Source organism: Lolium perenne, chromosome 4 (assembly GCF_019359855.2).
Source record: "Lolium perenne isolate Kyuss_39 chromosome 4, Kyuss_2.0, whole genome shotgun sequence".
NCBI classification, from domain to species: domain Eukaryota; kingdom Viridiplantae; phylum Streptophyta; class Magnoliopsida; order Poales; family Poaceae; genus Lolium; species Lolium perenne.
Window position 1 is genome coordinate 22,447,541 of NC_067247.2, and position 15,998 is coordinate 22,463,538.

General features: G+C 52.1%; 1 protein-coding gene across 1 annotated transcript; it reads left to right on the forward strand.

Annotated features, from left to right (window-relative positions):
* The first annotated feature begins 649 nt into the window (after window positions 1–649).
* LOC127291883 (dnaJ protein ERDJ7) lies at window positions 650–15,348 on the forward strand. Its single transcript, XM_051321201.2, has 10 exons — window positions 650–999; window positions 1,078–1,140; window positions 1,229–1,295; window positions 2,307–2,366; window positions 3,303–3,353; window positions 3,449–3,529; window positions 3,722–3,834; window positions 4,106–4,223; window positions 4,335–4,461; window positions 15,069–15,348. Exons 1-10 carry the CDS (start codon window positions 887–889, stop codon window positions 15,170–15,172), a joined length of 897 nt encoding a protein of 298 aa, XP_051177161.1. The 5' UTR covers window positions 650–886; the 3' UTR covers window positions 15,173–15,348.
* The last annotated feature ends 650 nt before the right edge of the window (window positions 15,349–15,998 follow it).

Here is a 15,998-nt window from a genome sequence, read left to right on the forward strand (position 1 = left end):
GGCATATTGATAAATGATTCTCTTTTGTTTTCTATTTTTGAAGTGAATATATTTCGTTCATCCGCAGCAACGCGCGGGTATTGTCCTAGTGTATACCAAATTTACGTTCTGTTAAGCGAAAGAAAAGAACAAGGTTTTTTCCTTTTCACCAGATACATTATACAGGCCAAAAGAAGTACGCCTCCACTTTTAGCAAGTCTCCTCAATAGCCGAGCTGGTCAGCTGAAAACTGCCGGCCCACGTCCTAGAGGTTGCAGGTTCGAAACGCAGGAGATGCATGGAATTTTTGTCAATGCGGAAAAAAAAGGAAATGGTGTTAGGGGCGAGGACCTGTTCGCAATTATCATATTTTTTCAACGTTGCAATGAAAATCTTCCTCCCATGTCTGGAAACTGCCACGTGTCGACACCACATTGAATTGTATGAGTTGTGCACGTCTAGAACAAGTTGTTGTATGAGTGAAACACGTTTTGCAAGATTTTGTATGAAAATGCACATAGAGTGCAAGTTCTTGTACTTGTGGTGCAATAACCTCTTAGTTCACCTCAATCTTCAGAGTCATTCCTGTACCCAAACGGCACAAACTCTTGATTCGATCCAAGCCCGGGTGGCTACATGGGCTTCGGGTCTTTTGCTGGCCCATTCGTTAAGCGTCCACTGGTCTGGTCAGAAGAGCCGCCGGATCCCTCTCTCTCCGCAGCCCCCGTCGTCCCTTGATCTAGACGGCGGAGGCGGCGAGCCGGCGGCGGGCTCCTGCCTCCTGCTCCTCACTCCACACCTACTCCCCAGCTCCTGCTCCTCCCACTCACTCTCAGGCGTCAGGAGCAGCTCGCCGGCAGCAGCGCCGCTCAGGCGAGAACAACAACAGCAAGGCAGATCCGCCTCCATGGCTGCTGTTTCTCCCCTCCCCGTCTGCCTCCTCCTCCTCGTCGCCGCCCTCCTCCTCCCGGCATCCAACGCCATCTACTGCGACGAGGACGACTGCTACGACCTCCTCGGGTAACCCGCCGCCGTCTTCCCCTCCGTACGCTCTCTTCTCTTCCCGCTCGCCTTCTCACGAACTCGCGAATTCCGCAGGGTCAAGCAGGATGCTAACGCGTCCGAGATCAAGAAGGCCTACTACAAGCTCTCCCTCAAACAGTGAGTTCCTCCCCGTCCCTCCCCGCCCTCTCTCGGTTCTTGCCCCCACATTACTCAACCATTTCTCTGAATACGTTGTGCTGTGCAGCCACCCGGACAAGAACCCCGATCCGGAGTCGAAGAAGCTCTTCGTCAAGGTCGCCACCGCCTACGAGGTTTGGCCTGCCTGGACCTTCTCTTGTTGCTTCCAAGTTTTGCATCTCGTGATTCTAATGGCTTAGCTGCTTACGTTTCCCCAAGGCCTCTTGTCGAATTCCATGTATTGTGCACGATCTCTTTGTATGCCTGCCAGTATATTTACGAATTTCATCATCCATTAATGCTGCACGATCTCTTTGTTTGATATATGAAACTAGCGGCTCGAATCTCTGTCTGACACGCGGCATTGCGGTGGTGTACACTAGTTAGGCTATCAAACATGTTTGGGGGAAACATTGATACAGTACTTCCTGCTGTAAAACTAGCTGCTCCAAGAGCTGTCTGGCACGTGGCAGCGCAGTCGTATACACTAGTTAGACCATTGAACATGTAGCTGGAGCTCACTCAAGTTTTTGGCGCGAACATTTTTCTTATTTAATCGTGCCCTCCACAGTTTGCAATTAGTTCCGCACTTTGTAATTCTCATATGAAATTTGCAGTATGCATTGAATTATTGTCTTGCATGGCAGAAAATTGAGCTGTTCCACCATTTAGGCTGGAATGTATAAAAAGCTTCTTTCTGAAGCTATTTCGACATGGCTATCTGCTGTTAAGCTCCATGTACTGGCGCGTATTGTGCATGATCTTTTGGTACCTTGACCACTCCACCAGTATATTTACAGTTATCAGTGATTAATGCTGCACAATTAAGTGCAGTGACTGCCACCTTTTTTTGGAAGAAACATTTTGATATATGCTATTCTATCACTTAGGCTATGCAACGTTTTCGTAACTAAGTGTGCTCTCTAATTGGTAGTTCCACTTTGAAGCTTCCTGTCCTCATATGGAATGCATTGAATTATTGGTCTTGCGTAACGAAATTGACGCATTTCATCATTAGGCTACGGAAGTACATTGATGTTTGTGTTGAATACTATTTTCATCTTCCGTTCGGCATGGTTTTCCTTATATGCCACTTCCGGTTGCTGTTGGTTTTTTTTGACTCAGTCTACATTTTTATTTATCAGATACTAAAAGATGAGACAACTAGGGAGCAGTATGACTATGCTGTTGCGCATCCAGAAGAGGTAAAACTTCATTCCCTCAATCCTTCGTATCAAACAAAATGCCAATTCTATGGCTTCAGCATGCGTTTCTGCTTTTGTATAAATATATTACTGTATTACATTTTGACTTGTGGAAGTCTATCTGCCTTTTGATATTGCAATTTTTTTTGCATAAATCATGTGCCAGAGCCAAATTGTTTCTGTTTATCTATTACTTTTGTTAGGTTTGGCTTCACAGCCATTAGTCATTAGGTATGTATAATCTGTCTGTACACAGGGGAGGCTAAGCACAAAATTATTCGAAGATAAGGTACCTAGTGAGTGCGTTCCGATTTGATTTTTGGACCAGCCCAGAATTTTATTCCCCTACATGGCTTTGTACTTTTGATTCATCGAATTGGGGATCTCCTGAAACCCAAGAATAAATATATGAAATGAAACTAAATACATGGTTGACATCCTACCTTCAGTTTGGAATGTGCACAAAGAATGAACATTAGTACTTTACACATGAGAAACAGCTGTAAAGAGTACATTTCGTGAGCTGACAGATATATGCTTACATTCTTAATGGTGCGTGGCTGCAAAATTTACCCTCTGCCTTCTTGTTTACTGTGAGAAAATCCACTTGTTTGGCTATGCAGAGATTAGATGGGAATATGCAGTGCACATGTAGCAGAAGTTGTATATGTGAGCATGATGGTAGTATAGAATAATATTGCAAAAAACACATTGATACACATATGCTCTATTACTCGGTCAGAGGGCATATAATGTATATTCGTAGTAGCTCACTTGATAAATGTGGATAAGTTTTCTATATTATAGTGTTTGCTAAGGTTAAATTCCATACTTTTGGCCTCCTAGTCAACTCTCACCTTATGAGCTTCTCCTTTCCACTGAGCACTGCTAAATACTGATTCTTACTGCGGGTGCTATTTATTTACCTCGTTTCAGTTCTTCTACAACACTGCTCAATACTACAGGGCCTACTACGGATATAAAACGGTTAGTTTTTTCTATGGATGAATGAGATGTTTAATAGCAACGTTCTGCATCATTTCTGTATTAATGAAGCTAATATCTCCTCCTGTTTGTGATAGGATCCTCGTGCTGTGTTGATTGGCCTTCTTTTAATCATGTCAGCATTCCAATACATACACCAGTTGACAGCATATAGTCAGGTATGGATATTGAACAGAAAGGCAAAAGTAAGGTTGTGAGATTATAGTCTGCTGTTCTGACTCGATGTTTATGAACCAAATGGTCAACATAAATATAAGATCCTGTGTTCTTTTTCTCCATTTGAGTGATAGAAAGACAACTACGTGTTTTTGTTATAGCGCCACTCACTGAGTGTAATGCTCTTGTTACAGGCCATTGAAAGTGTGAAGCAAACTCCTGCTTACAGAAATAGGTTGAAAGCATTGGAGTTTGAGCGAACAGGAGGAATTTCAAGCAAAAAAAAGGGTACCAAGCAGATCGATAAGTAAGAATGACATCTAATAAGTTCGATTTTTGGGCTGAATTTTCCTGTCTGAGAATTTGAAGCCTGCTTTCTTTTTTTCTTCAAAGTTGCATCTGTTCTTTATATCGAACTGAGAGCTTAAAGTTTAAGGACGTGTATTGTCACATGCTGTTGAAAACAGTTGATGAACCTTGATAAATTCCGTTGCCTTGTGAATCAGTCTTTCACATATTACTTGCATAGTTGCATTGGTTTACTATGACTGGCTATAATTCCGTTGTTTCTCATGTAGAAATTTGGAAAATGAGCTTAGAGGTGAAGTTGACTTGCAAATTCAGGGAGTTAAGAAACCTTCTGCGTGGAGTCTCTATGGAGTCCAACTTATACTTCTGCCTTACTTCATTGGCAAGGTCAGTTTATCTCTTCTAAGATTGTATATATCAACTCGTTGTAAATATCTGCATGGGGTTTGAAAATTTACTGGAAGAATGTTGAATTAATTGTATATATATTTTTGGCAGCTGCTTACTTGGCAAATTTGTTGGTTTTGGAGATACCGGGTAAAGAAATTGCCATATGCGTGGGAGGATGCATGCTATTTGACCAGGACATCTCTTAGGATACCTGATAACACATGGCAAAATATAGGTAATTACCACTTGTTAGGTTTCACGGTGTATGCACACACACGAGTGATGCTGAAGCTCTTGATTTATTTCTCTACGTAATAGCTTATCTTACAAGTGATGAGTACATGTCCTTATATAGGACTCAGGAACCGTCTATCCTAGGAACCGTCTATCCTAGAGATGGAGTTCAAATTTGATTTGAACTCTACTACCTTAGCTACTAAGCAACGGCTGAGTTCAAGTTTGTTTTGAACTCTACTACCTTAGCTACTAAGCAACGGCTGAGTTCAAGTTTGTTTTGAACTCTACTACCTTAGCTACTACTACTCTACTAGCAACATGATTAAAACAACAATTCTCCCCCTAATCTAGTTGCGGTAGAGGTTGATGACGCCAATTCTTTCGCATGATTTTGAAATCGAACGCGACCAAGTGCCTTGGTCGAATATCTCGCGAGTTGGTCTTCTGTGCCGATGTACTCGACCGTGATGTTCCATCCTCAATGCAGTCCCCGATGTAGTGGTACCGCGTGTCGATGTGCTTGCTACGGTCATGGTACAACTGGATTCTTGCATAGTTGGATCGCAGACTTATTGTCCACGAGCGCATTAGCGACGAGAGGAGCAGATCCCAAAGAAGTCGCCGAGCAAATGGCCGAGCCAAACACCTTGACACGCCGTCGTCGCAGCTTGCGATGTACTCGCATTCGCAGACGACAATGCCACCACCCTTTGCTTCGGCTCGCCATGACACTGGCAATTTCAAGAAGAAGAGTGTACCCGTAGTACTCTTCCTGTCATCGATATCACCAAAGATGATCTGCATCGTCGTAGCCGATCGTGTGTGCACCTTTCGGCGCGGAGGAGAACGAACAAATGGGTGTCGATCGTCCCCGCAATGTAGCGGAGCAGGTGCTTCACAGCACTCAGGTGCTCCGTGGTGGGTGCTTCCATGAAGCGGCTCATCATGCCAACGGCGAAGCTGATGTCCGGCCTCGTGTGCACGAGGTAACGCAGACTGCCGACAATGCTGCGGTACAGCGTGATGTCGATCGGAGGATTCGTGCTCCTCTTCGAGAGCTTCAGCATCACTCGTGTGTGTGCATACACCGTGAAACCTAACAATTGGTATCAGAGCCAAGTTGGGAGATGTCGGCACCACCACCTCTCCAGCAGCGGCGTGCGTCCGCAACCCCTCCTCCGGCAAACGAGCGACGGCGATCGCCAAGTCGGGGACGGAGCAGGTGCGACACGGCGGGGCGAGGTCGTGGTACGGCCGGGAGGTGATCCGCGAGATGACTAGCGGCGGAGGCGGCGCACGAGCCTCGTCTTCCCGATGCTCAAGCGCGGAGACTACACCAATCGGGCCATGGTGATGGAGGTGAACCCGCAAGCGGCATCGCTCCGGGACGCGATCGAGGACGCCGCAGCCTTCTCGGCGAGAGGACAAGCGTGCCTTGGCGGCATCGCTCCGCTCCACTCCACCCGAGATGCATCCAATGCTGATCGGGAAGGGGAGCGCCAAGGCGGCGTGGGAGGCGATCAAGGTGCAGCACCAGGGCAACGATCGTGTCCGCGATTCACGCATGCGGCGGCTCCGTACTGAATTCGAGACGATCGCCTTCAAGGATGGCGAGCGCATCGACGAGTTCGGGTTGCGCATCACGAACCTCGCCGCCACCATGCGCTCCCTCGGGGATACCTGCGATGATGAGAAGATAGTAAGGAAATTCCTCTCTGTCGTCCCAAAACAGTTTGTGCAGATCGCTTTCTCGATGGAGACGATGATGAACCCGGCCACACTCACCGTGGAGGAGGTTGTCGGACACCTTCGGGCCGTCGAGGATCGCCTGAACCACGAGCGGGACACCACCGCCTTCGGTGGCAACTTGCTGACAGAGAAGCGGTGGGAGGACGAAGGAGCATGCGGCGGGGAGGCGACTCGCGAGAACGGTGGCGGTGGACAAAAGGATGGCAAGCCACCGCCCAAGTCCTCGCTATCGCAAGGCTCCAGCAGAACGCTCGATCACAGTAAATCGCCACTATTGTGGCAAGAAGGGGCACCGGAAGCGTGATCGCCGCAAGAAGCGCGGGACGAAGGCTGCTGCGCGGCGCACCCGATCCAGACGAGAATGGCGGAAAAGCAGACCCGGAGCCGCACATGGCCACCATCGTCGAGCCGCATCTCCCGCACCGCCGGTGCGAGCCTCTCGACATCGATCGATCCACCTCGCACCGCCACGGGGAGCGGGTGTATCTCAATGAGGAGCGCGCCGCGTCGTGTTCGAGCGCACGTCGCACGACACCGACGCGAGATGGTACCTCGACACGGAGCGTCGAACCACATGACCGGCGACGACAGCGTCTTCGCCGAGCCGGGCTGACAGATCTCTCGGCAAGGTGCGCTTCGGCGACGGATCGGTTGTCGACATACGTGGCCGCGGAACCGTCCTCTTCGTCATCAACAACGAGCGACATCACGAGCTGGCCGGCGTGTCTTGGATCCCACGGCTCAAGTCGAACATCGTCGCATTGGGCGCCTAGACGAGCTCGGGTACCCCACCCACGTCGAGCACGGCTACATGGAGGTCCGCGATCGTGCCAAGGTCCTTATCGCCAAGGTGCCAAGGACGACGAACAAACTCTACGTGGCGCAGCCTCCAAATCGTGCGGCCGGTGTGTGTCCGGCGGCGCACGCCAATGACGACGCGTGGCGCCGGCACTCACGCTTCGTCCATCGTAGCTTCGATAGCCTCGAGAAGATGTCGAGGAAGGGAGTGGTGCGCGGTCTCCCCACCATCGCCCACGCCGAGCGCCTTGCGAAGCTCGCATCGCGGGGAAGCACCGCGCTCCCCATTTCCCGCAAGAACCAAGTACCGCGCCACGAAGCCTCTTGAGCTTGTGCACGGTGACCTCTGCGGTCCAATCTCGCCACTACACCGGGAGGGAAGAAGTACTTCCTCTTGCTCATCGACGACAAATGAGCGGTACATGTGGCCGTACCGCTCGAGTCGAAGGATGAGGCGGCTGCGGCAATTCGGCGTTTCCGGGCCGAGACGGAGAAGGAGACGCGGCGTACTCTGCGCGTGCTCCGCACTGATCGGGCGGCGAGTTCACGGCGAACGAGTTCGCCGAGTGGTGCGCAGAGCATGGCGTCCAACGTCACCTCACCGCTTGCCCTATTCTCCACAACGAGAATGGGGTAGTGGAACGGCGGAACCAGGACGATCGTTGGCGCCGTCCGAGCATGCTCAAGGCGAAATCCGTCCCAGCTAAGTTACGGGGAGAAGCGGCGACAACGGCGGTGTTCGTCCTAAACAGATCCTTGACAAGGAGCCCGGAAGGGAAGACACCATTTGAAGCCTGGTATGGCGAGAAAACCTAGCGTTCACTTTCTTCGCGTATTCGGCCGCAAGGCATACGCGAAGGAGACGAAACCGCTTGAAAAGCTTGAGGACCGCATGCCGCCCGATGGTGATGCTTGGGTATGAGGAAGGAAGCAAGGCGTATCGCCTATATGACCCGGAGAAGAAGTGCCTCCATGTCTCCGCGACGTCATCTTCGACGAGGCCGCGAGCCGGGATTGGGGAGAGCACAATGACGGCGCCGCCACTCTCGTGGAGAGTTGGACGATGTCGCAACCAACGGCAACACCGTCGGAGAAACCGGTGAGCGGCACCGCATCAAGCTCTCCTTCGCCGTCACCACAGTAGCATCGGCTCCGACCGGGCCACCATTGGTGGGTCGGCCCATCTCTGCGACATCGGACCAGCCCCGTGCGTTTCGTCTCTCCACCCAGAGCCAGATGGAGGCATCGAGAATCTGGATGCCGGAGTTGACCCAAGTCTCGCTCGCTACCGCAACATTCGAGACTTCCTCAACCCAAATGAGGAGAATCCAGGCGGGCGGAGCGCCTCCTCCTCGCTCCCACAGCGAGCCAAAGAACGCTCGCCGAGGCCGAAGGAGACGAAGATTGGCGACTCGCCATGGTCGATGAGCTGCGATCAATCGAGGAGAACCGGACATGGTCACTTGTCGATCTGCCGCCGGTCACAAGCCCATCGGATTGAAGTGGATCTTCAAGCTCAAGCGTGACGCCGACGGTCACGTCCTCAAGCACAAGGCCAGTGCTCGTCGCGAAGGGATACGTCCGGCTAGGGATTGACTTCGATGAAGTCTTTGCCCCCGTTGCGCGATCGGACTCTGTCGGAGCTCTGATCGCCGTCGCTGCCCAATTCAAGTGGGAGGTCCACCACATGGACGTGAAGACGGCATTCCTCAACGGTGATTTGGGGAGGAAGTGTATGTGACTCGGCCACCGGGATTCGTCGACGGCAACAACTCGAGCAAGGTGATGCGCCTCCACAAGGCACTCTACGGTCTCCGTCGAGGCCCGCGCGCATGGAACACCAAGCTCCATGCCGTCTTTGGTGTCACTCGGTTTCGTGCGGAGTGCTTCGGAGCATGCCGTGTACACTCGTGGAGAGGGTGACTCACGACTCTGCTCGGCGTCTACGTCGACGATCTCGTCGTCACGGGAGGAGCACCACCGCAATCTCAAGCTTCAAGCGACGGATGTGCGGCAAGTTCAAGATGAGCGACACGGGCTTGCTCACCTGTGCACAGGGAATCGAGGTATGTCGGGCTCCACAGCCACATCACGGCTGACGAGCGCCTTCGCGGCGAAGGTGCTCGAAAGGCGGGCATGGTGGCCGCAACGCAACTCATGTGCCGATGGAACCAAGGTGAAGCTCTCGAAGAGGAGCACGAATCCTCCGATCGACATCACGCTATACCGCAGCATTGTCGCGGTCTGCGTTACCTCGTGCACACGAGGCCGACATCGCCGCCGTTGGCATGATGAGCCGCTTCATGGAAGCACCCACCACGGAGCACACGAGTCTTTGTGAAGCACCTGCTCGCTACATTGCGGGGACGATCGACACGGCCGTTCGTTCTCCTCCGCGCGTAAGGTGCACACACTGATCGGCTACAGCGATGCAGATCATGCTGGTGATATCGATGACAGGAAGAGTACTACAGGTACACTCTTCTTCTTCGGAAATTGCCCAGTGTCATGGCAGAGCCAGAAGCAAAGGGTGGTGGCATTGTCGTCCTGCGAAACAGGACCGTGACAGTGCCTTGGTCAGAATATCTGCGAGTTGGTCTTCTGTGCCGATGTACTCGACCGTGACAGTTCCATCCTCAATGCAGTCCCTGATGTAGTGGTACCGCGTGTCGATGTGCTTGCTACGGTCATGGTTCACTGGATTCTTGCATAGTTGGATCGCAGACTTATTGTCCACGAAGCGGTTAGCGACGAGAGGAGCAGATCCCGGCAAGTCGCCGAGCAAACTACCGAGCCAAACACCTTGACACGCCGTCGTCGCAGCCGCGATGTACTCGGTCGCAGACGACAATGCCACCACCCTTTGCTTCGGCTCGCCATGACACTGGCAATTTCCGAAGAAGAAGAGTGTACCCGTAGTACTCTTCCCGTCATCGATATCACCAAAGATGATCTCGCATCGTCGTAGCCGATCGGTGTGCACCTTCCGGCGCTGAGGAGAACGAACACCGGTGTCGATCGTCCTCCGCAATGTAGCGAGCAAAGCTTCACAAGACTCAGTGCTCCGTGGTGGGCGCTTCCATGAAGCGGCTCATCATGCCAACCCGCGAAGGCGATGTCCGGCCTCGTGTGCACGAGGTAACGCAGACGCCGACAATGCTGCGGTACAGCTGCGGACGTCGATCGGAGGATTCGTGCTCCTCTTTGAGAGCTTCGCCTTGGTTCCATCGGCACATGAGCCGCGCGATGCCGGCCATGCCCGCCTTTCGAGCACCTTCGCCGCGAAGGCGCTCTCGTCGCCGTGATGTGGCCGGGAGCCCGACATACCTCGATTCCCTGTGCACAGGTGAGCAAGCCCAGTCGCTCATCTTGAACTTGCCGCACATCCGTCGCTTGAAGCTTGAGATTGCGGTGGTGCTCCCTCCGTGACGACGAGATCGTCGACGTAGACGCCGAGCAGGAGTCGTGAGTCACCCTCTCCACGAGTGTACACGGCATGCTCCGAAGCACTCCGCACGAAACCGAGTGACACCAGCACGGCATGGAGCTTGGTGTTCCATGCGCGCGGGGCCTGACGGAGACCGTAGAGTGCCTTGTGGAGGCGCATCACCTTGCTCGAGTTGTTGCCGTCGACGAATCCTGGTGGCTGAGTCACATACACTTCCTCCCCCAAATCACCGTTGAGGAATGCCGTCTTCACGTCCATGTGGTGGACCTCCCACTTGAATTGGGCAGCGACGGCGATCAGGAGCCTGACAGAGTCCAGTCGCGCAACGGGGGCAAAGACTTCATCGAAGTCAATCCCTAGCCGCTGGACGTATCCCTTCGCGACGAGCCTGGCCTTGTGCTTGAGGACGTGACCGTCGGCGTCACGCTTGAGCTTGAAGATCCACTTCAATCCGATGGGCTTGTGACCCGGCGGCAGGTCAGCAAGTGACCATGTCTGGTTCTCCTCGATTGACTGCAGCTCATCGACCATGGCGAGCCGCCAATCTTCGTCTCCTTCGGCCTCGGCGAGCGTTGCTGGCTCGCCTGTGGGAGTGAGGAGGAGGCGCTCCGCCCGCCCTGGATTCTCCTCATTTGGGTTGAGGAAGTCTCGAATGTCCTCATTTGGGTTGAGGAAGTCTCGAATGTTGCGGTAGCGAGCGAGACTTGGGTCAACTCCAGCATCCAGATTCTCGATGCCTCCATGTGCTGGTGGAGAGACGAAACGCACGGGCTGGTCTGATGCCGCAGAGATGGGCCGACCCACCAATGGTGGCCCAGTCGGAGCCGATGCTACCTGTGGTGACGGCGAAGGAGAGCTTGATGCAGGTGCCGCTTCAGCTGGTTTCTCCGACGGTGTTGCCGTTGGTTGCGACATCGTCCAACTCTCCACAGCGAGAGTGGCGGCGCCGTCATTGTGCTCTCCCCAATCCCAGCTCGCGGCCTCGTCGAAGATGACGTCGCGGGAGACATGGAGGCACTTCTTCTCCGGGTCATATAGGCGATACGCCTTGCTTCCTTCCTCATACCCAAGCATCACCATCGGGCGGCTGCGGTCCTCAAGCTTCTTCAAGCCTGGTTTCGTCTCCTTCGCGTATGCCTTGCAGCCGAATACGCGAAGAAAGTGAACGCTAGGTTTTCTGCCATACCAGGCTTCAAATGGTGTCTTCCCTTCCGTGCTCCTTGTCAAGGATCTCGTTTAGGACGAACACCGCCGTTGCCGCCGCTTCTCCCGTAACTTAGCCGGGACGGATTTCGCCTTGAGCTCGACATACCTCGATTCCAGTGCAGGGGTGAGCAAGCCCGGGTCGCTCATCTTGAACTTGCCGCACATCTGCCGCTTGAAGCTTGAGATTGCGGTGGTGCTCCCTCTGTGACGACGAGATCGCCGACGTAGACGCCGAGCAGAGTCGTGAGTCACCCTCTCCACGAGTGTACAGGGCATGCTCCGAAGCACTCCGCACGAAACCGAGTGACACCAGCACGGCATGGAGCTTGGTGTTCCATGCGCGCGGGGCCTGACGGAGACCGTAGAGTGCCTTGTGGAGGCGCATCACCTTGCTCGAGTTGTTGCCGTCGACGAATCCTGGTGGCTGAGTCACATACACTTCCTCCCCCAAATCACCGTTGAGGAATGCCGTCTTCACGTCCATGTGGTGGACCTCCCACTTGAATTGGGCAGCGACGGCAATCAGGAGCCTTACAGAGTCCGATCGCGCAACGGGGCAAAGACTTCATCGAAGTCAATCCCTAGCCTGGGACGTATCCCTTCGCGACGAGCCTGGCCTTGTGCTTGAGGACGTGGACCGTCGGCGTCACGCTTGAGCTTGAAGATCCACTTCAATCCGATGGGCTTGTGACCCGGCGGCAGATCAGCAAGTGACCATGTCTGGTTCTCCTCGATTGACTGCAGCTCATCGACCATGGCGAGCCGCCAATCTTCGTCTCCTCCTCACTCCCACAGGCGAGCCAGCAACGCTCGCCGAGGCCGAAGGAGACGAAGATTGGCGGCTCGCCATGGTCGATGAGTCAGTCAATCGAGGAGAACCCGTACATGGTCACTTGCTGATCTGCCGCCGGTCACAAGCCCATCGGATTGAAGTGGATCTTCAAGCTCAAGCGTGACGCCGACGGTCACGTCCTCAAGCACAAGGCCAGGCTCGTCGCGAAGGGATACGTCCGCCGGCTAGGATTGACTTCGATGAAGTCTTTGCCCCGTTGCGCGATCGGACTCTGTCAGCTCCGATCGCCGTCGCTGCCCAATTCAAGTGGGAGGTCCACCACATGGACGTGAAGACGGCATTCCTCAACGGTGATTTGGGGGAGGAAGTGTATGTGACTCAGCCACCAGGATTCGTCGACGGCAACAACTCGAGCAAGGTGATGCGCCTCCACAAGGCACTCTACGGTCTCCGTCAGGCCCCGCGCGCATGGAACACCAAGCTCCATGCCGTGCTGCTGTCACTCGGTTTCGTGCGGAGTGCTTCTGAGCATGCCGTGTACACTCGTGGAGAGGGTGACTCACGACTCCCGCTCGGCGTCACGTCGACGATCTCGTCGTCACAGAGGTGGAGCACCACCGCAATCTCAAGCTTCAAGCGGCCGGATGTGCGACAAGTTCAAGATGAGCGACCCGGGCTTGCTCACCCCTGCACTGGGAATCGAGGTATGTCGTGCTCCCGGCCACATCACGTCGAAGCAGAGCGCCTTCGCAGCGAAGGTGCTCGAAAAGGCGGGCATGGCTGACTGCAACGCAGCTCATGTGCCGATGGAACCAAGGCTGAAGCTCTCAAAGAGGAGCACGAATCCTCCGATCGACGTCACGCTGTACCGCAGCATTGTCGGCAGTCTGCGTTACCTCGTGCACACGAGGCCGGACATCAGCTTCGCCGTTGGCATGGTGAGCCGCTTCATGGAAGCGCCCACCACGGAGCACCTGAGTGCTGTGAAGCACCTGCTCCGCTACATTGCGGGGACGATCGACACCGGCTGTTCGTTCTCCTCCGCGCCAGAAGGTGCACACCTGATCGGCTACGACGATGCGAGATCATGCCGGTGATATCGATGACGGGAAGAGTACTACGGGTACACTCTTCTTCTTCGGAAATTGCCCGGTGTCATGGCGGCGAGCTTAAGCAAAGGGTGGTGGCATTGTCGTCCTGCGAATCTGAGTACATCGCAGCTGCGACGACGGCGTGTCAAGGTGTTTGGCTCAGCCGTTTGCTCGGCGACTTGCTGGGATCTGCTCCTCTCGTCGCTAATCTGCTCGTGGACAATAAGTCTGCGATCCAACTATGCAAGAATCCAGTGAACCATGACCGTAGCAAGCACATCGACACGCGGTACCACTACATTAGGGACTGCATTGAGGATGGAACTGTCACGGTCGAGTACATCGGCACAGAAGACCAACTCGCAGATATTCTGACCAAGGCACTTGGTCGCGTTCAGTTTCAAAATCTGCGAGAAAGAATTGGCGTCATCAACCTCTACCGCAACTAGATTAGGGGGAGAATTGTTGTTTTAATCATGTTGCTAGTAGAGTAGTAGTAGCTAAGGTAGTAGAGTTCAAATCAAATTTGAACTCCATCTCTAGGATAGACGGTTCCTAGGATAGACGGTTCCTGAGTCCTATATAAGGACATGTACTCATTCTTTGATGTGTTCGTCTGCAGTATCGTTGTCATACCATAGTACTTTTTGGCCAACTCTCTCTTGGGGTTCTGAAATACTGTACTCTCTCCTTTCATTATTTGATATGTTCGGCTGTAGTATCGCTGTCATACCGTAGTACTTTTTGGCCAGCTCTCTCTGCAATACTTTACTCTCTCCTTTCCAATCATCATCGGTATTATATAAGATTATTTGTTGTGATACCAACTAACCCAAGCAATATGTACACCAAGTACTCAAAATGGTTGAATTATGAAAAATATTTACTTCCTCCGATCCGATTTAATTGTCGCAGGTTATGCAAGGTTTTTCCAAACCTTGCATAAACTTGCGACAATTAAATTGGATCGGAGGGACTACTTCTTTTTCATAATTTAGTTATATATTTTTTCCGAGAAAATGTATAAATGTTGTGTTATATTGATAGAAAGAAAAAGTTACTTAGAACCACGAGTAGGCTGGTTATGATCATGCCCCCTATTCCAAATTTAGACTTCAAAAATAGTAAGCCTTTTGTCCCTATGGCAGAATAGAACAAGCTGGCACCTGTATTCCAATACTACGCCTTTCAGTCCAATCCGATGTTCATCACGAAAACAGATGATTGAAGGAGTATCCTTTCACTGTAGTCTGTCAAGTTCAGTTCTAGCAGTACAGTAGAATCTGAAAATAACTTCAATGCACGGCTATGTTTACTGCCAATGTCCCACTGGGTGAACTAGGGAGTTGCTGGTTGAACCGTGCTGTGGTAATGCATGAGAGCTGTTTTTTTATTGCTGTCGATGTTATTTCCCTACTTGCATGCTCTTTGCCTTGTCACTGAGCAAGTGCATCGCCAACTTAGGTAAAGAGACTTGAATTCACTAGCATTGACAGATGATCATATATCATGTGTTTCAGATGAGTTTACGAAGGAGGATCTTGTGATGAAGCGTCTCTGGGAGAAGGCCAACATGGAGAGGCACATGGCGGAGGCGAGAAAAGGATCGAGGCGTAGAAGATAAGCTCAGTTTTGACTTTTGACCGAAGAGGCTGTTTGACAGCACAACATGTAGTAGGGAGCCATACTCAAGTTAAAAGGTTACATGTACACACATCGAATTATGTTCGTTGCAATTTAACAGACCTACAGACATTCGCAGAATGAAACACCATATACAAAGAGTATTACTGTTCTGCATATAGTCTGTCCTGCAACAACTTCCTACTGTCTCTGGTTCATCATCACTTGTCATGCCTTAGTTTTCCCACTATATTTCTGTTATACGGTCCACGGCGTACGTGCACGGGTTGTGCCATGCAAGCTTTGCTAAATTAATTTAGTAGTTTAGCAGAAACTTAGCTAGTACAATTATTTCTGCCAGGTGTAACTAACTAGGCATAAAATGATTTTTGACCACTTGGACAAGTAACAAGCCTATGCTGAGAGTACATGTTTGAAAATCGATTTTCACAAATCCCAAGTTATCCTGGGCAAGGCGCGCGGTGAATCAAGGTGCAAATGTTGGAGGAATGCGATTCAGATATCTGGAGCTCCCGATGGGGAGTATAGTGGAAGGTCTAATGACCCTCCAGCACAGTTTTTTTTTTCTTTTTTTCTTTTTGGGGTGGTTAACCTAGGGTGGTCGTGTCTTAGGGTGATTGCCTGAAGAAGGAACCAAAACAAGGAGGTCATGCCCAATGCCGCGATGGAGCTAGCGCTCGTTGCTGAAACGGGAAGGGGATGCTGGGGTGCAGTCACGAGGGATAGTGAAGGTCGTAGCCATGGCTACTCTATCTAATCAGGCGGCAGGAGGATCGACTGCTTTGACTGTCAAATTCTTGAGAGAG